The sequence below is a fragment of the Heptranchias perlo genome, chromosome 6 (genome assembly GCF_035084215.1).
Source record: "Heptranchias perlo isolate sHepPer1 chromosome 6, sHepPer1.hap1, whole genome shotgun sequence".
Lineage (NCBI taxonomy): Eukaryota > Metazoa > Chordata > Chondrichthyes > Hexanchiformes > Hexanchidae > Heptranchias > Heptranchias perlo.
The window spans coordinates 25,191,613-25,219,310 of NC_090330.1; the positions used below are offsets into that span (position 1 = coordinate 25,191,613).

The 27,698-nt window shown below is 41.2% G+C and overlaps 1 protein-coding gene across 6 annotated transcripts in view; it reads left to right on the top strand.

The window, feature by feature from the left end:
• Positions 1-27,698, top strand: part of stard13b (StAR related lipid transfer domain containing 13b) — a 398,947-nt gene that overhangs the window by 365,637 nt on the left and 5,612 nt on the right. For all 6 annotated transcript variants that reach the window (XM_067985950.1, XM_067985948.1, XM_067985952.1 and 3 more), the window contains 8 exons: positions 1,284-1,347; positions 10,017-11,410; positions 14,553-14,732; positions 18,963-19,122; positions 20,325-20,523; positions 21,941-22,151; positions 24,106-24,220; positions 25,830-26,051. In XM_067985950.1, coding sequence (XP_067842051.1) covers positions 1,284-1,347; positions 10,017-11,410; positions 14,553-14,732; positions 18,963-19,122; positions 20,325-20,523; positions 21,941-22,151; positions 24,106-24,220; positions 25,830-26,051 — 2,545 coding nt within the window. The remainder of the gene's footprint in view (positions 1-1,283; positions 1,348-10,016; positions 11,411-14,552; positions 14,733-18,962; positions 19,123-20,324; positions 20,524-21,940; positions 22,152-24,105; positions 24,221-25,829; positions 26,052-27,698) is intronic.

The following is a 27,698-nucleotide window of genomic DNA, read 5'->3' on the forward strand; positions in this document are numbered from 1 at the left end:
TTCAGCAAAGCCTTTGACAAGGTACCGCATGGTAGGTTGTTACATAAGGTTAAATCTCACGGGATCCAAGGTGAGGTAGCCAATTGGATACAAAATTGGATTGACGACAGAAGACAGATGGTGGTTGTAGAGGGTTGTTTTTCAAACTGGAGGCCTGTGACCAGCGGTGTGCCTCAGGGATCGGTGCTGGGTCCGCTGTTATTTGTTATTTATATTAATGATTTGGATGAGAATTTAGGAGGCATGGTTAGTAAGTTTGCAGATGACACCAAGATTGGTGGCATTGTGGACAGTGAAGAAGGTTATCTAGGATTGCAACGGGATCTTGATAAATTGGGCCAGTGGGCCGATGAATGGCAGATGGAGTTTAATTTAGATAAATGTGAGGTGATGCATTTTGGTAGATCGAATCGGGCCAGGACCTACTCCGTTAATGGTAGGGCATTGGGGAGAGTTATAGAACAAAGAGATCTAGGAGTACAGGTTCATAGCTCCTTGAAAGTGGAGTCACAGGTGGATAGGGTGGTGAAGAAGGCATTCAGCATGCTTGGTTTCATTGGTCAGAACATTGAATACAGGAGTTAGGATGTCTTGTTGAAGTTGTACAAGACATTGGTAAGGCCACACTTGGAATACTGTGTACAGTTCTAGTCACCCTATTATAGAAAGGATATTATTAAACTAGAAAGAGTGCAGAAAAGATTTACTAGGATGCTACCGGGACTTGATGGTTTGACTTATAGGGAGAGGTTGGATAGACTGAGACTTTTTTCCCTGGAGAGTAGGAGGTTTAGGGGTGATCTTATAGAAGTCTATAAAATAATGAGGGGCATAGATAAGGTAGATAGTCAAAATCTTTTCCCAAAGGTAGGGGAGTCTATAACGAGGGGGCATAGATTTAAGGTGAGAGGGGAGAGATACAAAAGGGTCCAGAGGGGCAATTTTTTCACTCAAAGGGTGGTGAGTGTCTGGAACGAGCTGCCAGAGGCAGTAGTAGAGGCGGGTACAATTTGGACAGTTACATTGGTAAGATGGGTATAGAGGGATATGGGCCAAGTGCAGGCAATTGGGACTAGCTTAGTGGTATAAACTGGGCGACATGGACATGTTGGGCCGAAGGGCCAGTTTCCATGTTCTAAACTTCTATGATTCTATCCTGCAGTTAACAATAGCAATCAATTGCCTAGAAGATTTTTAAAGCCTCCTCATTAGACTGCTCATGGCTGAGGATCATTGCAGATCAAATTGGAATTCTAATATATTGGATTTTGGTTTATTTCCAGACGACTGAATACTCTGAACAGGTGCACCTCTATGAAAATAGATGTCAACCTTCCCAAGAAAAAAGTAAGGACCTATCTCTTGCTTAATTTTTTACTTGAATGTTTAGCTTCAGCCAATACCTGGTGCCTCTCACCTCAACACCTAACCTTAGAATATACCAGTTGTGTTAGTGTTAGAAGTGGTTCATGGTGCTTAATGATGCCAGCAGCCATTTTGTAGTGATTAGTGAGTAGCATTTACAATTATTACATAAAACAGCACATTGCTCACACAGGTTTAAAACAAAACAGGTGCTACACCTTTCAGAGCTGCTATTCAGCACTATAGACCTGATTTTAACCTGACCTGATTTTACATCCTGCCTGACTTCAATGGAGCGTAAAATCGGGCGGGGTGTAAAACTGGCATCTGACCCAAACCAGCCCCATTCCTGCCGAGTGGGTTAGGTTGAAATTGGGGCTTTTCTGTCTTGAGGGACAGGCTAAGAACTGTCGAGAAAGGTCTTTTTGAATAAAAAATGGCTTTGCTGCTTCTGTACTTGTTGCAGGATGCTATTAGTCCATTCCACTTATTAATGAGACTGCGTTCAGTACTGTGCCACTCCCTACCCTTTTGTGATATGATTTATTTGGAGGTAAACAAGGGGAAACAACCACAAGCCCTCCTTGTCAGCTCCGGATAGGAACGTTTTTTTTTTACTTATTGTGGAGCCGCGAGAAGCAGGAGTGCTCCTCCTAGCTCCATATTAAATTCGCAGGCCACTGCCAGCCTCCACTCGCACCCCACCACAAGCCCCCCCCACCTTCCTTTCTCCACCCCCCCCCCCCCCAAAGACTCTGTTTACTACCTGGGCCGACATCTAAGCCGGCTGATCTTCACTCTTCCGGGACCACGAAGCTGCCTCTGGGGCTGCGACTGGCACCTGCAGCTAGCTGGTAGTAAACAAATGAGTCCAATGGACCAATTCCGCATGGTCCTGCCACCAGCCTCATTAGGTGAATGCAGCATGTGCTGCACTGGGATTGCATCCGCATTGGAGTGTAATTCCAATTTCTGCGCCACGGCCTCCATAGTTCGGACAATATGGCAGAGCCACATTTTCTTGGGTCTTTCAAACTGCTGTCTGATTGGCCACCGTCTAGCTTTGCTGCTAATTGCACAAAGCCAGTACTGTGCATCTATGCTCTTGCATCTTCATCATCATCATCAATAACAACAGCTTGCATCTATACACTTAAGCATGCAAATGCATAGAACTAGCTCAGTATCAGCTCCCAAGTCCACACATTCCCATTTCCCAACTTGTCCAGTACACTGAACAATGGCAGGACTTGTTTATGCACAGTGAGGCAAATATCATGTGTGCAGCATTAATAGAATTCCATTCTGTAAACTAGTATTCAATGGGCCTTACTAAAGGAGCAGCAGCAAATTTCAACGTAAATCAGGAAGAGTGGGACACAGATGTTGCAGGTCTTCACTGCTACTTTCCCCAGGCCCACACCATTAGACCTTCCAAACTCATTTTGCGTAAGATGCTGGGAGTCTGTAGAGAGAAGAGATTTCCAATCCATTCGTCTGGGCTGAATTTCAGCTAGAGATGATGGAGTGCGAGCACATTATACTATCCAGCCTTTCTAAATGTGCTTTTCATTTGTAGATTTATTAGAATGACCAATGTGTTCCTGTATTAAAGGGACCTTGAGGCAGATTGTGCCCCATGGACTAATGTAATGGAAGAACTGACCACTCACACTGCCTTTAATACCTTTTACCTTGCAGGGTTAGGGCTCAGATGCCAAGTAGTCCTCAGGAAGTAATTCAATTTGTGCCTCTTGAGGCAAAATGCCAACAGCAGCAAAGATAAATGGTTGCTGCTGACAGAAAAGGGAAATGAAAGGAAGAGGAGAGAGAAAAGTGAAAGGGATGAGAGAGAGAGAGACACGAAGGGGCAGAGAGAAGTGAAAAGGGAGGGAGAGATAGATGTGAAGGGAGGAGAAGAGAGAAGATTGCTCCTCCCCCACTGCCCCGTTTTCTCTTCTGCTGGAACTGTATTTGGTTCTCCTGACTGTAATTGCCGACTGGCTCAGCTGAGTAGCTGAGCTCTGGTCCCAGATTCAACCCCCAGCAGGTGTTCAGTCAGCTGATCTTAGTCAGCGTAGTGTTAGGGCCACTGTATTTGGTCTTTGCTCCCATAGTTTAGGGAGGGGCAAAATCGTCTAAAGTTCCTACTCCTGATTGCCATCGGGCAATACCTGCTGGAAATTCAGTTTGTTAGTCAGCTGCAGATTTTCAGCACTCATGCATTTTGGCTTTTAATGAGTCTCTGTACAAATCCTTCTCTGACTGCAATAACTAGGGGCTTGGTTGGATCATTCTGATATAGGAATCTGATTGAAATCGCACATTGCATTTGTGCAGCTGTTACAATTGCTGTGCAAATAATCTGAGAGCTGGAAATTGGAACCTTTTTATGAGCACTGTGTTCCTTTGAGGAATTCATAAAAGCGACTGTGTTGTCCTTTTTGAGATCTGTGTAGATACACAGCCGACTTGAATGACGTGTATCCGTACTTGTTTTTTTTGGGTCTAGCCAACATCAAACATTGTTGCAAGGTTACATTATGGAACTGCAGAAATCAAGCCATATTTAGAAATGGGAAACAGTTAATGAAGTGGAAGAGAGGTTTCACAGGAACGTCCAGAGGGAGGGTTATTCATGGAAATCATTCCAACATCCTTGTGGCTGATTGTGTTTACACTATGACTCAAATGAAAGCAGGTACTGGGCAACACCATATAGACTTATTTACTCATTAAACAATTTCAACCACAGCAGCAAGAATTATACTAAAAGACAGCATTATAACTAAAATTAAATTGGGGACTGTTCTTATTCTTTCAGCATAACTCTATAGGGAGCAACAAATAAAACAGGGAGACACTCTCCTGATTCTCTCTCCACAGATGCTGCCTGACCTGCTGAGTATTTCCAACATTTTATGTTTTTATTTCAGGTTTCCAGCATCCGCAGTATTTTGCTTTTGATTTTGAGGGAGAAACTTCTTTCTGAGTGTGCCATCATTAAATTGTAGCAAATATAAAATGTTTCTAGAGTGCGTAAATTCTAAAGATCTCAGTTCTGGGTCTGAAATTATTATTTCAATATCTGGGTCCTTAGCCTTAGGTGTCAATTATGGTGGACTCTGTTTCTCTGTTTTTGTCTTCCCACTAACATCAAAGTAACCAGAAACTGATGGTCCCTTAACATCATTCCCGTCACTGTCAAAAACCTAACTTAGGCAGCAGTGCTGAAGGCAAACCAGACAATGGTTTTCAGCCATGCTTCTCAAAGGAACATCAGAGACCGAGGCAGCCAACTACTCCTACCCACTTTCATACTGCAGAAAGTTGATTTGCTTCCATTGGGCCATAAAGACCTTCCACAGCCACAGTTCCCTCTCCTCAGGTACTGCCCTCTACCCCTTCAAATCTGCCATGATCATGCTTCTCCTCAAAATACCCACCCTTGACCCCTCTGACCTTACAAACTACCGCCCCATCTCCAACCTCCCTTTCCTCTCAAGTCCTTGAACGTGTTATTGCCTCCCAAATCCGTGCCCATCTTTCCCGCAACTCCATGTTTGAATCTCTCCAATCAGGTTTCCGCCCCTGCCACAGTGCTGAAACGGCCCTTATCAAAGTCACAAATGACATCCTATGTGACTATGACGATGGCAAACTATCCCTCCTCATCCTTTTCAACCTCTGTGCAGCCTTTGACACGGTTAACCACACCATCCTCCTCCAACGCCTTTCCTCTGTCATCCAGCTGGGTGGGACTGCGCTCGCTTGGTTGCATCCTTATTTATCCAGATGTAGGCAGAGAATGACCTGTAATGGCTTCTCTTCCCACTCCTGCACTGTTACCTCAGGAATCCCCCAAGGATCTATCCTTGGCCCCCTCCTATTTCTCGTCTACATGCTGCCGCTCGGCGACATCATCCAAAAACATGTCAGGTTCCACATGTATGCTGACGACACCCAGTTCTACCTCAGCACAACACCTCTCGGCCCCTCGACTGCCTTGGATTTGTCACACTGCTTGTCTGACAAGTAAAGCTTTCCTCCAACTAAATATTGGGAAGACCGAAGCCATTGTCTTCGGTCCATGCCACAAACTCCATTCCCTAGCCACCAACTCCATCCCTCTCCCTGGCCACTTTCTGAAGCTGAACCAGACTGTTCACAACCTTGGCGTCCTATTTGACCCTGAAATGAGTTTCCGACCACATATCCGCTCCATCACCAAGACTACTTACTTCCACCTCTGTAACCTCACCTGTCTCCGCCCCTGCCTGAGCTCATCTGCTGAAACCCTTATCCATGCCTTTGTTACCTCTAGACTTGATTATTCCAATGCTCTCCTGGCCGGCCTCCCATCTTCCACCCTTCATAAAGTTGAAATCGTTGAAAACTCTGCTACCCGTATCATAACTCTCGCCAAGTCCCGTTCACCCAGCACCCCTGTGCTCACTGATCTGCATTGGTTCCCAGTGTGGCAACGCCTTGATTTTAAAATTCTCATTCTTGTTTTCAAATCCCTCCATGGCTTTGCCCCTCCCTATCTCTGTAACCTCCTCCAGCCCTACAACCCTCCGAGATCTCTGGGCTCTTCCAATTCTTGCCTTTTTAGGACCCAGATGATGAAAAATTTCTTCACTCAGAGGGTTGAGAATCTTTGGAATTCTCTACCCCAGAGGGCTGTGGATACTCGTTGAGTATATTCAGAACTGAGATCGATGGAGATTTGGACACTAAGGGAATCAAGGAATATGGGGATAGGGCGGATAAGTGGAGTTAAGGTAGAAGATCAGCCATGATCTGATGGAATGGCGGAGCAGGCTCGAGGGGCCGTATGGCCTATTCCTGCTCCTATTTCTTATGTTCCCTTACGCATCCCTGACTTTAATCGCTCCACCATTGGCGGCTGTGCCTTCAGAGGCCTAAGCTCTGGATTTCCCTCCCTAAACCTCTCCGCCTCTCTACCTCTCTCTCTTCCTTTTAAGACGCTCCTTAAAACCTACCTCTTCAGCAAGCTTTTGGTCACCGGTCTTAATATCTCCTTATGTTGCTCGCTGTCAAATTTTGTTTGATAACACTCCTGCGAAGCGCCTTGGGACATTTTACTATGTTAAAGGTGCTATATAAATGCATGTTATTGTTGTTGGGGGAAGTACTGGGGCCAGAGTAAATAGTCATGAACAGTGACTTTAAAACTACTGCACAGCATCTGCATACACAGCTGTTTCAGTGCAGTTGCATCAGCAATGAGGATGGGGGCCAACACTGGAGAACATAGCACAAGCTCTCTTGGGACATCCTGAGGATGTGAAAGCCACTACTTAATTGCAAGTTCTTGCTTTCAAGGATTTACATCAACATTTTGCACTCCCTGCCAACCCCTTTGTAAGAACCCTATTTACGAAGAGGCTATCCTCGCAGGATGAATATTTTTAAAGTTTTACTTCGTATTAAGGAATGCCATCTAATCAGGAGAGGCAGAGTTAATCTGAGTAAAAGATTCGCACGTCTCCCAAGAAACCATTTGCCCACAGCACCCTCTCCTGCTGTTCTTAGTTTCGATTATCCCCACTATATTTCCTCTGCAGATACCTTGCGTATAACTGGAATAGCTGCTTTTGAAATTGGTTTCAATAGGCTACATTGAAAATTTGCATTGAGGTGATAGAATTCGTTCATTTTCAGATACACTTGTGGATATCAGTATAAAAAGCAATTATAAAGAATGAAGTGTAACATCACATTTCATTTTAGCCATTTCAAGATTATTGACAGAATAGTGCATTTAGGTTAATTTGACCTAAACCTTCCGCAGTATGCATTAAACTCACTGATACAGCCGTTTGGAGATTAATGTTGAATGCTGAATATTTTGAGCATTTTTGTGCTCCTTCAATGGGTACTAGCACGTAGTTCGCTGACACATACCAGTCGGGGCTGTTAGCTTAAAAAAACATGGTTGAAGCATACAAAATCAGTCAGTGTGGTTTAGAACCACAATAACATAATTGTTTTGTAAAAACACTGCATCTCATTAGTATTTAGTTATCACTGCCAGTTTCTATAGGAGAACAGTTTTAGCCAAAATCATTTGATAGTGAAATCCATCTATTCAGGTCCTTTTCTCTTTCATTTTGCAGTCTGTTTGCTTGGGTTTCTCGCTCTTTCCTAACTTAAGGGGAAAACAAACCTTTTTGTGTAAAGTTATTTTATTTTCACTTTGTTTCTCATTCTGCCTACCTCTCTCTAGCTGTGTTATTCTCTCTTAACCAAAACTTATTCAAATCATCAACCTTTTATATAAAAGTGATTTGTTGATATCACAACCCCTGCTGCTGCTGTTCTAATGATTAGCGTAGACCTGCTTTACATCCATTGTAAACCTTGCTCAATATTTGACTTGTTACTGATGACCGAGATTTGTCAAAGTCAACAGCATTTAGTTTTGCACAAGTAATGAGGAGATAAAGTTTACATTTAATTATTACTCAAGTATAACTGGCTTAGTGATGGGCAGAAGAAAAGGGGCAGCTTAGTACTCACTCACTCCATTTACTGTCTAAATGCCCATATGTGCCATTACTCAATGCCTCGTGTACCCAGACTCTACATTCTCTACAAGCCCTGGAACTGTTTAAGAGGCAGTCAGACTGTGACGGGGGCAGACAGAAGGTGTCTGTAGGAGGGCGAGTTAAACGGGTCGAGTCCCGCTCTCATCTTTGTCACTGGTAACAGAAAAGTTTGCAATGTGTTAATTTTAAAACTGAGCCGGAATGAGTTTTGAACACTGCAGACTTCGATGGAATATTCTCCCCAATGGATTTACATGGGGTTTGTACCCAGCCTGCTGCTCATTCTCAGCTGGAGTAGAAGATAGTGATTATTACTCTGACAGTATAATAGTGAAATGTCTGCACACAACCACCTTGTGGTCCTTCTCTTTAGGAATTTGCATTTATTCAGTACACAAGGAATTTGCAGCTTGGTCTGGCTGTTAACTCTCAGCTAAACAGAAAAGATTTTGTGTGGTGAGAAGAGGGTTGAGGGACACACAATTTCTTTATTGTTTCCTGCTTGTGCTATATATCTGCACCACCCTCATTTGTGAGAGACTACACCTGATTTTTAATAATAACAACCACAACTTGCATTTATATAGCGCCTTTTAACGTAGTAAAACGTCCCAAGAAGTGTTATTAGACAGAATTTGACACCGAGCCACATAAGGGGATATCAGGACAGGTGACCAAAAGCTTGGCTAAAGAGGTAGCTTTAAAGGAGTGCCTTAAAGGAGAATAGAGGCGCTTTGGGAGGGAATTCCAGAGCTTAGGGCCTAGTCAGCTGTAGGCAAGGCTGTCAGTGGTGGGGCTAAGGAAATCGGGGATGCACAAGAGGCCAGTTAGCTAATGATTTGCATCATTCCAGCTGACACCATTGATTTTGCCAGTGAAGTGCAAATTGTGAACAACGCAGTGGCCCCAATATTTATGTGGAGTTGGAGAGGGAGCGGGGGCGTCAGTCAGCGGCCAGGAAACTCAAAAGTACGGGAAAGGCGGAGGTCCTGCCGAATTTAACAGCAGGACCTCATTAGAATTTTTTTACTCCGTTTCCCGCCCACCAGCCAGCCAGATTGAGAGGCCAGCAGGCTGCTGGGTGGGAAAGCCTGCTGTACAAGGCGGCAGCTGGGGCCCATGGAGGGAGGGAAGGAGATGGGGTGGGGTGGGGGGGGGCGGTGGTGGTGGAGCGATCGCACGGCATGGGGAGACAGATCTTGGGAGGGCCGGGGCAAGCACTCCTGCTCCTCGTGGCCCACAAGCAGTGCTGGAAAAGTACTTACCTGCTGGATCCAGCAGTTCTCTCTTCCCTCCAGCTGTCGGGTTTCCCGAGCCCTGGGAAACCCGGCCCACAGCCATTAAATCCAAATGGCTGACAAAATTTGAGGCATGCAGCCTCATTAACATTATAATTACCGACCCGCCTCTCGAGAGCGGGTAACTCAGCCGACCCCCAACGCGCCCCGTTTAAACCGGAAGTAGGCGCGTTCGCAGCGGTCATTGTTGGGTTTACCACTTTTAACAATTTAATCCCCACCCCCCTGCCACTGTCTCACCCATCCTGGGTGGGGGTTAAAATCCCCCCAGTGAGTTTGAAGGTTAGAGACGAATAAGGTTTAATCTCTACAAGCCACAATCTGCCTCTGCATGACTGGGAGAAGGAGGCAGTAATGGTAGAGGGGGCAGAGGCCAGTTAGCTAATGATTCTAGCCGCTCTTACTGTTTTTTTGAAAAGAGATGGCAGTTTTCTAGTTTAATTGTCCTTTTTTAAAAACCCTGGACCTACATGTGCACTAAGGGTCTGTAGACCTATCCCACTGTCATCCAAATGGAATGGCTTTAAAAATCATCAAATCCACTGGGGCCAAAAACCTTTATGCAATTTCTTCCATCATTTTTAAGTTGTTTCTTAAGACACATTTCTTTATCAGAACTTCCTGTATGCACAACTGATGAAACCTCAGAGGACTCTTATCTTGCAAAATCTTACAGCCAGTTTTATATTCTGAGACGAAAGAAATGAAGTGCATGGTTTCTGTCATTCGTTTAACAAATGGGGAAAAAATATAACTCATGTTTGCATTGATCTTTCAGAGCGAAGACTCAGATGAAGACGACTTGTGTGCGATTAGTGACAAGTGGACCTTTCAAAGGAGCAGTAGAAGGTGGTCACGACTGGATGACATTGATACGCTATTTCCCAGGCAAGACAGCCACCTTTCTGCAGGTGGCATGAAATTAAAAAATACAACAAGCAGTGAGAGCGTGCTGACGGACCTCAGCGAGCCTGAGGTCTCCTCCATTCACAGTGAAAGCAGTGGAGGAAGTGACAGCAGGAGCTTAGCTGGTAGAACTGCCGAAACAAACTGTGCAACCACAGAACGCCCAGAAGGTTCTCTACGGAACTGGGCTGAAACCACAGTAATGCCAGACTCCACCTCACTGAATAGTTCATTCCCACAGACTCCAAAAGACATTACGAACTACAGTCTTGGTCTAAAAACTGAAGTGAATGCAAAAACAAAGGCTAAGAATCTACTGAAATGTATGGAAACATTAAGACCAAGAGCTTCTCATAGTAAGTTAAAGGGATCTATGAGATCTGGAGCCCTGGTTATTAGTTCACCTGTACTGCAACAGGAGCCTGAGTCACTGAAGACCATGCAATGTGTGGAGATAGTCAATGGAAACCTTAATAGTTTAGCAAAAGACTCAACCAAGAGTGGATTTTCTTCATCTACTCAGTCCAGTAGTGATAGTCACTCAGAAACAAGCAGTAGTGCTGTAAGTACACCATGTTTAAAATCACGAAAGAGACGTTTTGCCAACAAGCGTAGTGGCATGTACCTCGAGGATGTCGACATCATGCCAGGAACAGCAATGAAGCAAGTGGCAGATCAGAATCGTAGAAATGAATTTCGTTCCCAGGAAAACCTTGTTGTTCACATTCCAAAGGATCACAAACCAGGAACCTTTCCAAAGGCACTCTCCATCGAAAGCCTTTCCCCAACTGACAACTACACTCCTGTAAACTGGCGGACCGGAAGTATCTCTCTGGGAAAACAGAAATGTAGCATTAACAAACCCAAGAACTGCTGCCCAAGAGGAAGTAGAATCAGCATTTATGATAATGTACCTGGATCCCACTTATATGCCAGTACTGGTGATTTGATGGACTTGGAAAAAGAAGATATTTTTCCTCACTTGGATGATATCTTGCAGCATGTGAATGGACTACAACAGATTGTAGACCATTGGTCAAGAAACGTGTTACCTGAAATACAGGATGATGAGCTCTCAGTCTGTGAACGTCAATTCCGCTCATCCAACCAGATAATGTTTGACTTTGAAAGGCATTCCATGTCAGATGGTCAGACTACTCCCAGTGACCTTGATAGAGATGGTCAATCCCTCAATGAATCTGAAGCAGTTGGAATGAGAGACCGCAGGGACTCTGGTGTAGGAGCATCTTTAACCAGACCTAGCAGGTTGGTAACCAAAATGTGCTGGTTTATTCAGATCTAGAAGGTCAACACTAGTGGTACAAATGGAAATACAAATGTCCCAATCAAAAGTTTGTGCCAATTAATTTATTGACAATTTGGGAAAGTCAACCAATATAAAGCAATCCATAGCTGAAATGTCAATGAGACAGACTACTGTTGTTTTCATTTTTTTTTCTTACTGCCTGCTTTCTGATGGTAACTTAGATCTTGTTGCACATTCAACTGAAACTTATCAGTATGGATGTGATTGATAGGTGCATCAGGGTACATCTTCTGAGGCAGCTAATGATTCTCGATATATTTAAACCAATACTGATCGATTTTCCTTAATGGGAATGAAAATAGCATGTCACCTGGGAATCCGAATTAAAAGGCTGAAGCTGCATATTCAGTTGTATAATAAAACTGATTTGCAGAAATAATGGTAGAATGATACTGCTTTAGATAGACATTCAATTAAACTGCCATTAGAGGTAACAGTTGATCAATTAATCTACCTGGTGCTTCATTTGTGACGTGAATCAAAAACACAATACCGTAATAAAATAGGCAGAAATAATTTATGTAATTATTTTAAAATATGTAAAATAGTCACACTAAAACAGCAACAGTCACATTCGGAGAGACTCCAACTCATTTTCATAAAACAGATTCAAACCTATAATAGTATCGCAACTCCAGTTACGTATTGTGCTTTGTTTGCTTAAGATGCCCAGATAATTAAAATTTAGGGTTAGCAATGTTTTTGGGCCCCTATACTTCACAGCTGAAGAACACTATGGGGGTAATTTTAACCCCCCAGGACAGGCGGGTGGGGGGTTAACAATTATAAAAAAAAGGGAAACTCGACTCCAACCCGCCTCCAACGCTTTTAACAGAGGCCGGTTGGGGGGTGAACTAACCTGCTTTCCGAAGGTGGGCCCGTCATTAAAATATTTTAATGAGGCTGCATGCCTAAGATTTTATCTCTGTTCCAGATTTAATGCTGGCCAGCCGGGTTTCCCAGGCCTCGGGAAACCCGGCAGCTGAAGGGAGGCGAGAACGGCTGGATGGAACAAGTAAGTGCCTTTCCAGCACTGCTCGTGGGCCAGGAGGAGCAGGAGTGCTTCCCCCTCGGTCCACCAAGCTAACCCTGTAAAACACCCTGCAATCAGACCCTCTTGACGGCTGATTTTCCACCCCCACCCCGATGTCCGACTCACCACCCTCCCTCTGCTCCCCTGCTGCGGCCTAGAACCACAGGCCTACCTGCCCTACAGTCAGCCAGCCTCTCAATCTGGCTGGCTGCGGCCAGGAAACAGATTCAAAAGATTTAAATCAGGTCCTGCCGTATTTCCAGGTTTCTTGGCCACTAAACCTGCCCCCCTCGCCCCCCCCACCCCCGGCTCCCCGTAAATAGTGGGACCTACGTGTTGGTTCAGAAATAAAATTACTACAACTTAAGGATATGTGTTTTACATAGTATTAAGTAATTTTTTTCCCAGTGGAAACCTTTACTAGAAATCTTGAAATGTAGTATTTTATGAATTTGGAGTATATGGTCTCTCTATTGCTGTGAAACCCATAAACAATGGTTCTACCCTCCCTGAATTCCATACCCCTTAATCTTTTCCAATTGTCTCCTATGTGATCCCTGAAAGTCCATGTACACCACATCCACTGCATTTCCGCACCCCCTGCCCCCCAATCCACTATATCTGTCGCCTCCTCAAAGAAATGTTATCAGGTTTGTCGATCGCACTTTTCCTTACTGAAATCCTAGTTGGCTGCTTCTAATTATTTTCTCTTCATCTATTGGTATAGCTGGGTGATGCTTTAATGAAATTCAATAAATCAATATGCCTTTGGATATGTGAGTTTTATGACCTGGGCAATTCTAAAAGCAATATGTCAAGTTAATCACTATAGTATAGTGGAAAGTATGATAGGTGGGAAGAAAGAAAGGAGAACATGCAGTGATGATATCAGAAATGGACAGGTTGGCAGCTTGAGAGATTGTAAAGAATTGGCTCATGGCAGTTACTTCTGGAGAGAAAATATCATCAGGACTGTGTTGCAGTCTCCAATCCTCTAATCGAGAGAGGAATGTTGATGATGGTTATGGCAGCAGTAACCAGCAAGCTGTTATATTGGTTACCTGAGAGCAGTATCTTTGGTGGTTCTTATCCTTCTATATTCTAGACCGAATGATGAATTCCTTTGTATTTCATTAAATACTCTGTGAGGTCCTGTGTCTTTATGTATCAGTAGTCCAATATCCTGTGAGGTTCTGTGCCATTTCGTAACACTGGTCTGATTCCTTGTAAGGTTCCATGTCATTTTGCACCATTACCCAACATTGGGAGTGATGAAGAATCAGCAGTGGCAGAGGTTTAAATAACAATCAAAGCTACTGGATATGGGCAGAGAATTACAGGCAGTAATCTGATCCCACCCACGCAATGTCCTCTGTACACTGTATGATTGATGTCTGCACTTACCTTGGTAGTGGTGCTGCATTTTGTGGCTGAAGAGGAGTAAATTATGAAAAATTATACAATGCTGCTGATTTTAGGCTTGTTCCCCTTTTAATGAAGCGGATCATTTAATTCTTTTATAGGTTTATTGCAAAATTAAATTATCACTTGCCCTTATCCATCTGGATTTTCAACATGATTAGGGTAATGCGCCCTCAGTTTGACTGTTGACACTGGTCTTGAACCTCCCCTTCCCTGTTCAAGCACAGGGACAAAATTCAAGGTGGACTCCTCACATCTGCGTCTATATACCAGATTGCTTTGGAAGTGGGATCAGGCTGCAGCTGGGCCAGAAATGCACAGCCAAACCAAAATGGCAGTCACTACAAACGTCCAGGATCAGCTCTGTTGGGTGGTGGTGCTTTATTTTAAAAAGGCAAGGAGTTTTAGTTCGTAAACATAAAGTTGAATGTTCTATTAGCAATTCTATTACCAATACAATGTTATAACATAACATTTCTTTAATCAGCATTAAGTACTTAATGCATCATAATACATGGTTAATAATTTGATTTTCCTTTATTACATACAGTTTCCAAATTTTACATTGTCTCAGCCTCACTTTGACTTTTTATTCTGTTTTAATAATTGTTCAATATTTTTCACAGGCGTCAGAGGTTACGGTGGCACAGTTTCCAGATTTCACATCGACTTAGCCTCACTTTAGCTTCACTGCAAATCAGCAACCAGTCAGCAGCACAGCTCAACCTGCTGCAGAAGTTCTCCCTCCTTCGTCTCACAGCTATAATGGAGAAATACTCCATGTCAAACAAACAAGGCTGGACCTGGTGAGTTACCATGAACAATGTTACCAAAGAAAACAGTGAAACTAGAAACAGTTCAGTGGTTGATTTTTAAATTGGAAAATAGGTCGTTTTTAGTGATCAGAAATGACTATTGCTAATTTTTTTTAAACCAACATTTTTTTTTTCTCGAACAAATGATTTAAGTTTAAATTAGGGCCAGTTTGGTGCTGGAGGTCCAGATCCAGTAGGAACTGGATTGAGGCAACTAAAACTCATCTCACAGAGCGCACTTATAGCACAGAGAGATGATCTTCATAATAAGGAAAAATAATGTAATGATCATCATAAAACAGAAACTTCTTATCAGTCATGCCTCGATTATGAACTCCGATCTCAGATAAAAAGATAGTGTGCTGATTCCTTACACCATCCAGTCATCCCTGCTATGGCTTTATTTGCTGACCTAGGAGTGCAACATTTGAATTCCGTGCTCATATTTAGCAGCAAAAAACTATTTATAGCAGGGCTCCTTGAGAGAAAATTAAGCAAACATTGGAGTCACCTGATTTATTAAAGGAAAGATTGTCTTGCTTTTCAATGCTTACCACGGGTTACATACCAGTGTTTAAAGTTAACAGGAGGATATTGGTGCTTACTTACATGTATAGAGGTTAAGGTGAAGACAAAATGTTTGTGGGAGTCCAGAATATGTCTAGGAAAAGCTTTGTTGAATGAAGTGTGCTGTGCTTTGACCTGTAAAAGGTGAAAGTTTGTCTCCACTTTTCACATCCTGTTGAACTAAGTCAGACAGAGTTCAAATGTATCCTTCTTCAAGCACTGTTCGCATTTACAGTAGTCTATTAGTCTCTTTGACTAGGTAATTAGAGATGTTAAATTAAATTCATAGCCTGGAAGAGAATGCTGTCCCTTCACCTTTGGCAGCTGGTTGGATTGATCGGATAAAAAATATTTTCTCTAATGGGAATGAAGGAACCCAAGTAAAATGAGTTTATACAGATTTAATCCCACCTTCAGCAGGTATTTTAACCAATGCAAATAACACAAAATTGTTGAAAACTAGGGCCATTCCTTCTCCTGTGTGTTTACTCTTTTTTGTAAAAACTAAACAGGTGAGCAAAACTGGTGGAAACCAGTAACCCATGAAAACAGTGCAAGTTACCCTTTATTAGCAAAAACAGGCCCTTAATGACATTAATTGAGCTAAATCACCTGGATGCTGGTGTGGAAGGAATGGAAATATCAGTGGGTACAGTGGGAATAATCTTTTGAGCCTGGGGCAGTGTATTTGGGCCTCTGCACTACATGCAATCTATATTATAACTAAGCTAGGTGTGTTTGAAACTGTCACTGGGTCGAAAGTGTTCTAATGCTTCATATTTCAACTCATCCTAAATTTTTTTTCTGCTAAAGATTGGAGTTCCTGTCATTGCCTCCAAATAATACATTAAAGGCAAGTTCATTAAACAGTTACACAGCTTACTTTCAAGCCAAGGTGTCTAAGAAAGTACAATGTATCGTTTTCAGTTTCCTGCCATTGTTTTTAAAAATTGCTTCTTTTATGCTGCATCAGCCTTCCAGCATTGTTGCCAATGCAGCTCCAACTTTGGCAGCAATGCTGCAAGATAAATGAGGTGACGCTATTACCTCTGAAGGGTTGACGACTGACATAAAAGTACGAGTTTTTCTTCCATCTCAGTGAGAATCTAAGCACTGTCACTGAAGGGGGGGGGGGGGGGGGCTTGGCATCTCTTCAGGCTGCAGCAAAGCTGAATATATTCAGGCTATCACATGCACAGTTGTTTTTGTGCTCTTCTGGTAATAAGATTCCAGTGCTGCAAATGGGGAATTTAGTGACACTGGGCACTTTAAGCTATATTACAGAACCACTTAAAGAAATTGGTTCTGTAATATAAATGCAGCATTAAAACACTAGGATTGATCCTGTTTAATAGGAAAGCATTTCATGCATTATTGTTGTACACAGACATCATTATAAACATCCCTTAGCTAGAAATCCCACCATGTGTTACACGCTTATCCCACATACAAAGTTATAGTAGGTACATGTTTAATGACTTGACTGTAACTAGTTAAGCCACTGTTAAGGTCATTTTCTCAATACCTACACCGTTTTCAGAAAGATAACTTTGTGTGAAAGAAACTAATATCTCCATTTATCAATTAAAGTAGATTGCTGTTTTTGTTCCTTTTAGTTCAACACCTATTGGGATGAATGCTTAAAGTGATGAGAGCTGTCTGATGTAACATCCCTTCAAGAAACATGTAGAACCATTTTACAGTAAATGTACTCTGCAGCAGGACTGATACATTCAGCAATGAGAGCTGTTCAAATTTTAGAGAATTTGATGGCACTTTTCATTTAGAGACATCGTCAGCTGGAGCGCTACAGAAATAAGAATGAAATATAGCTCGGTGCACTGAGTAAAAGAAATAGCTACAGTACAAGGTTAAAAAAAATCTGGACCAAAGTTCGCGGGTCAGGGGGAAGGACCTTTTGATTTTAATGACACTAGTGTAGTGTACCCAATTATCACCATCAGTCACAAATTATAGCAGAGATTGCTAGTTCTGGCAGCGGTGGGGCGGAATGCAGATGTTGGAGACCACTTGTAATAAAGTTTAAGATGCTCTCACCACTCCCCTATGTAAGGGGATTACTGGGGGCGCTTCAAACTATTTTGGGGCTGCATTTAATTTTATTTTTTATACGTGTGTGTGTGTGTGTGTGTGTGTGTGTGTGTGTGTTTATGTATGTATGTGTGTGTGTATATATATATATATACACACACACCCTGGGGCCATGACCCTGGTTGACCTCCACTGCCAATGGTTGGCAGCATCATAAGCCTGATCTACACCAAGTCTTTGAGGGCCAGGAATGTGGGGAGTTCTGACATAGAGAATCCCCACCCTCGGACTGCACCCCCCCCCCGTTCCCTTCTTATGTAATAATCTTGTTTGAGATAGGCAAAGGCTGCGCCCCCAGCAGGCATTCAAAGAAACTTCCAAGTTAGGCCAAGACCCTGTCCATCTGGGTCTTGGCCTAATTTCCGGTATATCAAGTGCACTCCAGTTGAAAGGCTGCAGACTTTCAGCCCCCTAATTTACACTAGTGGAAAATTGTAGTGATAATAAATGAAATTAAATAGTATCCACTATTTTGTGATGTGATACCACATTTGAGCAATAAAGTGACCTGACCAAATAACACACATAACGAAGTTGTCACCATTGCATCTGGTCAGGTCCACTTATGTGATGTTCCCTTTGGGCAATGATACTTTTTTATCTTTTAAAAATTGCCTTAAAAAAGAAAATATGAAGGAAATTAACCTTGTTTTGATGCTCATCACTGAGGAGGATTGCGGTGATTGTGGGGGCATAACCATAAAATTGGAGCTTGGCTGTTCAGGGGTGATGTCAGGAAGCACTCCTTCACACAAAGGGTAGTGGAAATCTGGAACACTCTCCCCAAAAAGCTGTTGAGGCTAGGTCAGTTGAAAATTTCAAAACGGAGATTGATAAGAGTTTTGTTAGGCAAGGGTATTAAGGGTTACAAAACCAAGGCAGATAAATGGAGTTAAGATACAGATCAGCCATGATCCAATTGAATGGCGGAACAGGCTCCAGGGGCCGAATGGCCTACTCCTGATCCTATGATCCTATGTTCCTATGTGTGCTGTCATTATGCTGTAGATTTGTGGCAATGAGATAGTGGGTTGGAATGTGTCTTCTAAATCAATAATTTCTCATTTACTTTTGTTATTTTTATGGAGTTTTCATGACATTGCATAGATATTTCTATGAAAGCTCAGTCTGATCAATTTTTCATTTTTGATAATAGTCTAGTGCTGAATTAGGAAAGGTTTCGCATGTAGTTTTGACTCATTTGTAATTCGGGTTGTACATTTTGCACAAAGTGCACTTTTTGTGTAAAACACTTACAAAGTACATCAGGTCCTCTTGACTTCACTCCCATAATAGCAGCCATTGACAGGAAGAGAATATTTTTAACTGAAAGAAATTGCGCACTCTTATTTTTTTATATAAAAAATAAATCATACTTTATAGATTTTATAGAAATAGCTTGGTTTGACATTTGGTTTAAAAAATCATCAGAGATGTGGTGTACTGCTTTTCTGTATGAACCCTTTGGTGAAGAGGATGTCATGTTGGTGCTCAAGTCAGTCATGTCTCCTTCTGCAAGTAATGTGAAATGGTTTCTTGCAGGTCTGTGCCGAAATTTATGAAGAGGATGAAAGTGCCTGACTACAAAGACAAGAACGTCTTTGGTGTGCCTTTGATAGTTCACGTACAGAGGACAGGACAGCCCCTCCCTCAGAGCATTCAGCAAGCCATGCGCTATCTGAGGAGCCAGTGTCTAGATCAGGTACATGAATGAATACACTGAAACAGACTAGATCTTATTGCTTTGATCATTGACATAGATGGCTTTAATTGATGTCACATTTACCCATTAGTATGTCAAAATCTATATTTGACCTAATATTGAAGGAGCTGGCTTTCATGCAATTTCAGTTTTCATGTGATTCTGAATAGCCAATTTGGCAATAATTGCATAGGCCCAACTGCTGGTCAAGTTTTTTGGAGTTAGAAATATTTATTGTCAATTTCCTTAATTAAAATAGAAAGTTATTAAACTTTGGTTGACTGGCATCATACAAAAGCAAACATGGGTATTGGTTTTGCTAACAGAAAATGTGGCATTGAGTAACTAATCAATGTGGGTACAGTTCAGCATATTGAGGCATGAGAAGTGCACCCACTGATGCCAATACTGCCATCTGCAAACAAAAATATACCTGGAACTTAAATGATTAATCACAGTTTTCACTTCAAACAGCTCAGAAATTAGTGGGCAATGCCATTGTTGTCAAAGAAATCAGATCCAGTGGTCCACTTAGATCTGAAATTCTGATGCCACCAAAAATTCAGCGAGTATTGCATATTGTGGAAGTCTCATATGGCCGTGGACATGGCCACATGATGTATCTTCTATTCCATTTTAAGACTAGTAACAGCTGAGTTCAGACTAGTTGGTCTGCTGAATTGGCTTGAAATAATATTGGTTCATATTCATAGCAGGGACATTCTCTAACCTCCATTCACCTTCACATTTTCTTCAGGAAGAGGGTGAGCATGTGATAATCAATGGGGAACTGTTCTTTCATTTTAAGAAATGGGAGAATTTTTTTTTCATGCTGAAGACTATAGGAGCAGTTGAGTATTTTATTGTATAGTGGAAATTAGCTACTTACTTTGTACTTTCATGCATTTTTAATGTAGATATTTTAAAACTCTAATTTTAGACACAGCTTGTACATTTTTATAATTGTGAAGTGTTCAGAGTAATTCTAATGAACAGATGGTTGAGATGGAGTGAGTGAGATGCAATCATTTGTCATGTGGATTTGATAATGTTAATTAATCCTGTGGCTTAGTATTGCAGATGTTCAATATTATGTTAAAACTATCAGTTCTATTCCTGACAGCCAATTACTCTAATATCTTATAGCAGGCTGGATGTGCTGATGTTTTTTTGTTCATTCCTATATTTATATGTTCTCCTAGGTGGGTCTCTTTAGGAAGTCTGGAGCCAAATCCCGAATTCAAGCTCTTCGACAGATGAACGAGGCTTCTCCAGATAATGTCAGTTATGAAGATCAATGCGCATATGATGTAGCTGATATGCTGAAGCAGTTCTTTCGAGATCTTCCTGATCCTCTCCTGACCAGCAAGCTAGGGGAAACCTTCCTTCATATCTATCAATGTAAGCATCGCATTGTCATTTGTGAGTTTTGACTATAGCAGTTAATGGAGCTTTCCTACTTTGTTCTGTGACTTGTGGTCAATCCTTACTTTATACTCATTTACAATGGAACCAAATGAAAATAATATATCCCATAGGAGGTACAGAATAACTAACAAAGATAAAGTAATAAAACAGTAAAATTCTCTTAGTGATTATATCACATAAGCTGAACTACAAACTTTTTTTAAACTAAGACAAAATCAAATAGATTTGGAATAAATATGTCGTCTTCTGTCACTCTTGTTTTGGTACAAATAAAGAATGAAAAGGTGGATTGAAGTAGCCCCACTAGGGATTTATTCCAAAAGTGTTGAGAGAGATGTACTGATTGTCGTGCAGATTCATTATTTCATGAGTTGATGTGTCAGGTATCCCATAAAGTAGTTGATGATTTTGAATTTTTAACATTCAGTTAGAGGATTCCTACCCATAGTTAAAACTATAGGATATAAGTCCCAAAGAGGGTAGTTACTAGTTATTACCATAAAGTATCTCCCATTGTGGATTGAAAGAAGTAAAGGGGTGCTTGGTAACTAGAAAGGGCAAATAATGGTTAAACACATAGGTATATATGGAAGCACCAAGAATGAAGAAATGAAATAGTAGCAGAAGAGATACAAACAGGAAGAAAACAGTGAGAGGGGTGACTGGTTAACTTGGCATCATATTGGTACACTCTGCTATCTAGTATGAGTTCTCCATTTTTGTTCACAGAAATAGGAATGCACTCATTGAAGAAGCTAAACTGTTAGAGAATCAAAATTAAGCAATATGAGTGGCTGAGTGATGGAAACAATAATCAGTAGAGTTCTGTATTCTTAATTTTACTTTCCCTCATTGTGTAACTTACTTCATTAGTTTCTTCTGTTTACATTTTGCCCCTAGCCTTATAGGTCATGCATCAATTTTTCACTGAGAGGGCTGGCCAAGTGACCTGTGTCCAGGTCTGCTGATGCCACCCTTGAACAATATGGTGAAATTTGCACATCAGTAGCAAGGATTGACTGCACTTCCACCTAGGGAAGATCTCACCCTCACCCACTACTTATCATATGGGGATTAGTGAAGAGAATCCCTGTTTACGTCACCATCCTGAACTCTGATCTCTAAAATATATACTGTTTATTTGCACTCTTATTATTAAAGCTAAGGAGGCTAGTAGAGAGATGGGTATATGACCATTACTAGAGATAATAGGGGATTCATAAACAACAAAACATCTACATTAATGTAATCCTTTGATAAACAGATAAGTCCAGATACAGAGAGACTGAGACAATCCACTAAATCTGAGTGATTTCAAAAATCTGTCAAAGTATTCGATAATCTTTTCTTGAATGTCCTGTAACTATGTCTGTTGCCCTCTGATATGCAGATGTTCCCAAAGAGCAGCGCATGCAGGCAGTGCAAGCAGCCAGCATGCTGATGTCAGACGAAAACCGTGAAGTCCTGCAAACGCTTCTCTGTTTCTTTAGTGATGTGACTTCCGTAACAGAAAATCAGATGACTGCCATGAACCTTGCTGTCTGCCTGGCACCTTCCCTCTTCCACCTGAATTTAATTAAGAAAGGATACTCCTCACCAAGGTAGACCTCGTGGTTGCTAGATATTACTGGTATAATCTGAATTTAGACATTTTGCCACTATTTACAAGCAGTATAAGTTCAGAATGGTTTAATAACAGTTGTGAACACTGGATGTTAGTAAAAGCTTCAATCCCAAACTAAAACCTTCTGAGTTTTATTCAATTAGCTTAAAAGCTAAGCAGGCAAGCATTGCACCATATTCAGAACCAGTGTTGATAGTTGATATTGATAATGCTAAGAGCCAATACATTTAAATATGTAAATTTATATATGCTGTTTCAGATCAGTAAACAAAAGCCTGATCTGATTAGAACTGTAGAAATTTACAGCACGCAAGGAGACCATTTGGCCCATTATATCTGTGCCGACTCTTTGCTAGAGTGAGCAAAACTAATCCTACTGCCCTTTTCTTGCCCCATAGTCTTGTTTCTTCCTCTGTTTCAAATATTTATCCAATTTTCCTTTTAAAAGATGCAATGATTTCTACATCAACTACTCCCTGTGGCATAGCATTCCATGCTCCAACAACCCACTGTGTGAAGAAATTTCTCCGATTGTCTCTCATCATTCTCTTAGTGCCAGTTATAAATTGATGACCCTTCATCCCTAAATCCTCAACTAGAATCTTTCCCTATTCACTCCATCAAAATACTTCATAATTTAAAAAAACTCTCAGTATTTTAAATCTCCCCTCACAACAATAGTTTTCCATCCCTGGCAATATCTGGTGAATCTATGCTGAATGCTCTCTATGGTCTTTATGTCTTTTTATAATAGGCTGCCCAAAACTGCACATGATACTCTAATTTTGGCCTAACTAATGTTTTGTAAAAGTCATCATTACTTCTTTACTCTTATACTCTGTGGCCTTATTTATAAACCCCAAAATTCTACCGGGCTTTTTCTATCTGTACTCGCACTGTCAGGGAATTATGTATTTAAACCCCTGGGTTTCTCTGTTCATTCAGGCCCTTCGGTATTTTTCCATTAAGTGGGATACCCCCATTCCTTGTTTCTTTTTCTTCCAAAATAAATTCTCCTACTTATTCACGTTAAATTGCATCTGGCACTCGTCTGCCTGTTCCACTAACCTACCTATGATATCTTTTACAGTCCTTCTCGCTGTTTACCAAACCTTGCTTTTGTGTTGTTAGCAAATTTCAAGATTGCGTTCCTTATACTCAAGTTCAAATCATCTGTAGGTACCGAGAATAAAAGTGGGACCAGCACTGACCCCTGGGATACATCACTTTGAACCCTTCTCCAGTCCAAGCAGCACCCATTTATCCTAACCCTTTGCTTCCTATCTGTCAACTAACTTTCTATCCACGCTGCTAAATTTCCATACACTTGAATTTTTCTAACAAGTCTCTTAGACATCCAATCGAGTGATTGCGGAAAATCTATATACACTACATCGACTGCAATCTCTATCTCTTCAAAAGACTCTTAAATTTGTCGAATATGACCTGTCTTTAACAAAGCCTTGAATATACTCAATGACTCAGCATCCACAGCCCTCTGGGGTAGAGAGTTCCAAAGATTCACAACCCTCTGAGTGAAGAAATTCCTCCTCATCTCAGTCTTAAATGGCTGACCCCTTATCCTGCGACCATGTCCTCTCATTCTGTAGTAATAAATTATTCTAGGAACATTTCTAATTTAGGTTATGGTCCAGGATTTAAAGGAAGATTGTCATCTGTACGTCTTGAGAAAGTTTAAAACTACAGCAGTGCCTGACACCATGAATCATTCTCTACAGAAGCAGAGGCTGTCTAAGTGACCAGCAGAAAAACAAGTGGCCTTTAAGAGGACAAACAATATTTGAATTGTTTTTCATTGGGAAATGTAATAGGCAACTTCTTCTGTCACCGTGAGGCTATGTTTGTTTGTACCTAATCTTTTCAGTTTAATATTGACTGATGACCAGCTTTTTCCTATTTAATTGCAATAGGGTAATGCATCGTAAATATGCTTCAGGAAAACCTGATCAGAAAGATTTGAATGAAAACCTGGCAGCAACACAGGGGCTGGCCCACATGATCACAGAATGCAACAAACTTTTCCAGGTGAGACTTTGCTCAAAAGCAGCTAAACTGAAGAATTTCAAGTCTGTGATGATTTTAAAGAACATATTTTAATTGCTGTATCACTGCTGCATGGCTTGCATAATCCATATAAAAATGATGAAGTACAATACATTACCAAATATTCATTACTATATAGTAACCTTCTTTAACCTCAGTTTGTGCTCAGTTAGCTGATCTCAGCCAAAGGAGTAGAGTTCTTTGAGGTGATTGTTATCGTGGATGGGGAAAATGCAGTGTATGTGAACTTTAAGAAAGCCTTTGACAAGGTACCACACAGGAGACTACTGGAGAAGATTAAAGGACATAGAATTAGGGGAAGTGTAGAAAATTTGACTTATAATCTGGTTAGAAGTGAGGAATCAACGATTAGGAGTTAAGGGCAGTTTCTCAGAGTGATTAGAAGTAGGTTGTGGTGTTCTACAGCGTTCTGTTCTGGGACCATTTCTATTCGCTGTATAACAATGAATTGGATAGAGGACTAGAGGGAGCAATGTCCAAATTTGCAGGCAATAATAAAATTGGAGGCATAGTAAATAACCAAAGGAGGCTGCAAGGAGATATTGATGAGCTACTTCAATGGACTAAAAAGTGACAGATGGCATTCAGTGACAGTAAATGTGAGGTGGTACATTTTGGTTTTAAAAATAAAAGAAATAATTATACTTTGGTGGAAAGCCTGGTGATGTGGAAGAGCAGAATGATTATGGGGTTCAGGTTCACAAGACATTAAAAGCAGCATCTCGAGTGGATAAGGCCATTCTTAAAAAAAGGTATTGAAATATTGGGTATAATGGCAAAAGGTATAAAATATAAAAGTAAAGCTGTAATGGTGGATCTACATAAAACCTTTGTGAGACCATAGTTAGGAGTGCTGTGTTCAGTTTTGGGCTCCACACTATCGGAAGGATATGAATAATTTCTTCGGATGTTATCCCGATTGGCCACCGGAACTTGAGCGGAAGATTGGTGGAAACCCTGGATAAACACACAAACAGGATTTCTGCCAAAGTTGTGGCGGCTGATCAGGAGAACCCCCGACAAAATTCCTGATATCTGTCTTTCTCTATCCCCCCTCACTCCCCTCTCTTTTCTTCCTCATCCCCTCCCCCCCCCCCCCCCCCAGCAGTCTCTTGCCCTGAGCTGGAGACAAACACTTTGAAAGCAGATAGTCCCTGTGATTTAATAAATACTGACATCACTGAGCTACATCAATGAGGGGGTGTCTGTTGACATACAAGCATCCACAATAGTTTTTATTATTTATTTAATTGTTTTCAGAACTTCTGTAAGATACAAGGGCAACCCCTATCAGTGAGCAGCAGTCAATTTATCTGATACTTTAATGAATCAACTGGAATTTTAGTTTACTATTTCTTAAGGTTTTAATGTCCACTTTGCACAACAGAATGAAACTCTGTAACATAAAAGCTAGAAACCTGGAGCTATTTCTTAGGCACACAGCTGGCTCACAGCTGAGTAATGAGCAACACCGCCACGGGTGAAGCCATTATGACATAAGGTGCTCATGGTTAGAATAGAATACCGTCTGTGGTTTACCTTTACCCAGTTATCCATCTGCTTGGAACAGATCCCTCAAGATATGATGACTCAGTCCCGGAACTCCTATGTCGAGGCCGACGCCCACCCACTGACACTGGAGGAACTCGGAAAGCAACTGGAAGATGAGGAGGCAAATTATCAAACTTACCTGGAGAATCTGGTCCAGAATCTCCAGAAGGAAGCCAGGGAGAAGTTTAAGGGCTGGGTTTCGTGTCCATGCCCTGATAACACTGAACTTGCTTACAAAAAGGTACATTTGTACATAAGTACTTCTGCTATATTTTTATGACTAAATATAAACCTTTCATTATGCTGCTGCTATATGCTCCATTAGGACAATATTATTTAATTGATGAACAATATAAAACTAGTTTGAACTATGTCACCTAAATATTCATCAGTAATTTATCTTTATCTTATTCTACGCACATGGTTGTGTTTTTCACTGCCTACAGGAATGATATTTCATCTGTATCAGCATCAAAACATTTACATAATATGAAATAATTGTCAGCAACAGATAGTGTTTGCAAGTGCAAATAAATTCCAAAAACATCTAAGTGGTGCTCTGATGACATAGGCAAAATTGTCACTGTATGGAATGATTAGATGTGGATTTTCCGACACCCTCCACTGCGATGATTCTCCAAAGGATGAGGTCCAATCTCTGCCAGGATATCTAAGAAAGGGATGGAGTGGAGGAGAAGCCACTTCTCGGAGGAGAGGGAGAGAAGACTGCAATAGAACTGCACCTCCTAACAGCCAGCTAAAGAGGCCTGCAAGCAGGTTACCCATCTGTCCCCTTAGTAATAGTAAGGATCTAATGAGATAGTAGCATAATAACTTAAAAAGTGTAGAGATGCTGTACAAATTAATGTTAACTAGGAGCTGTGCATTTACACTAGGCACAACCTTACTAATAATGGTAAACAAATACTGAAAATATTGGATAAAAACAGCAAGTCAGCATTTGCAGAGAGAACAGAAAAAAAATAATGTTTTGGGTGCAGACCCTCCTTCAAAAGTGAAAAAGAGAGCGGACAGGTTTCTTACCAATGATGGTGAAATGCATGCATTTCTGTAAAAGCAATTGATATTCAATCGTGTGTCCAGTGCACGGCCATAGATTGTTCACTTTTTGTTTGAAGTGCTGCTGTTACTTACTGTCTGAGTGAGATAGCTTTTATCTATATCACATAACTAGGAAGTTCAGAGCTTGTGGTAGAATTTCTCTTGTTGTTTCAAAATATATGTCACCACAGCTTCCTCTGGACATCATCAAGCACATTAATTATTCTCAGTGTTCAATTACTTTATAAAAAGGTAAAACAGAAAATGCTGGCAATACACAACAGGTCAATCAGCATCTAAAAAGCAAAAGGACAGGTTATAATGTTTTGGGTGTGTACGCTTCAGCAATGGAAATGTCACACCCTGTCTTTTCTCTTTACAGAAGTTGACTGACCTTTCGTGTATTTCCAGCATTTTCTGTTTTTATTTCACTCTTTATTGAGTTGCGTAGAATTAATACAAGTATTAGACAGATTCATGGTGAAGCCATGATTGGTGGTATTGACGCTGGAAAGAAAGAACTTTCATTTATACAGCACCTTTCATAACCTCACAAAGTCCCAAAGTGATTTAAAGCCAATTAAGTACTTTTGAAGTGTTGTCACTGTTGTAATGTATGAAATGTGGTAACCAAATTGTGCACAGCAAGGTCCCACAAACAGCAATGTGATGAGCACCAGATAATCGATTTTAGTAATGTTGGTTAAAGGATAAATATTGGCCAGAACACCAGGAGAACTCTCCTATTCTTCTTCGAATAGTGCTATGGGATCTTTTACGTCCACCTGAGACTGTTTAACGTCTCATCTGAAAGACAGCGCCTCCC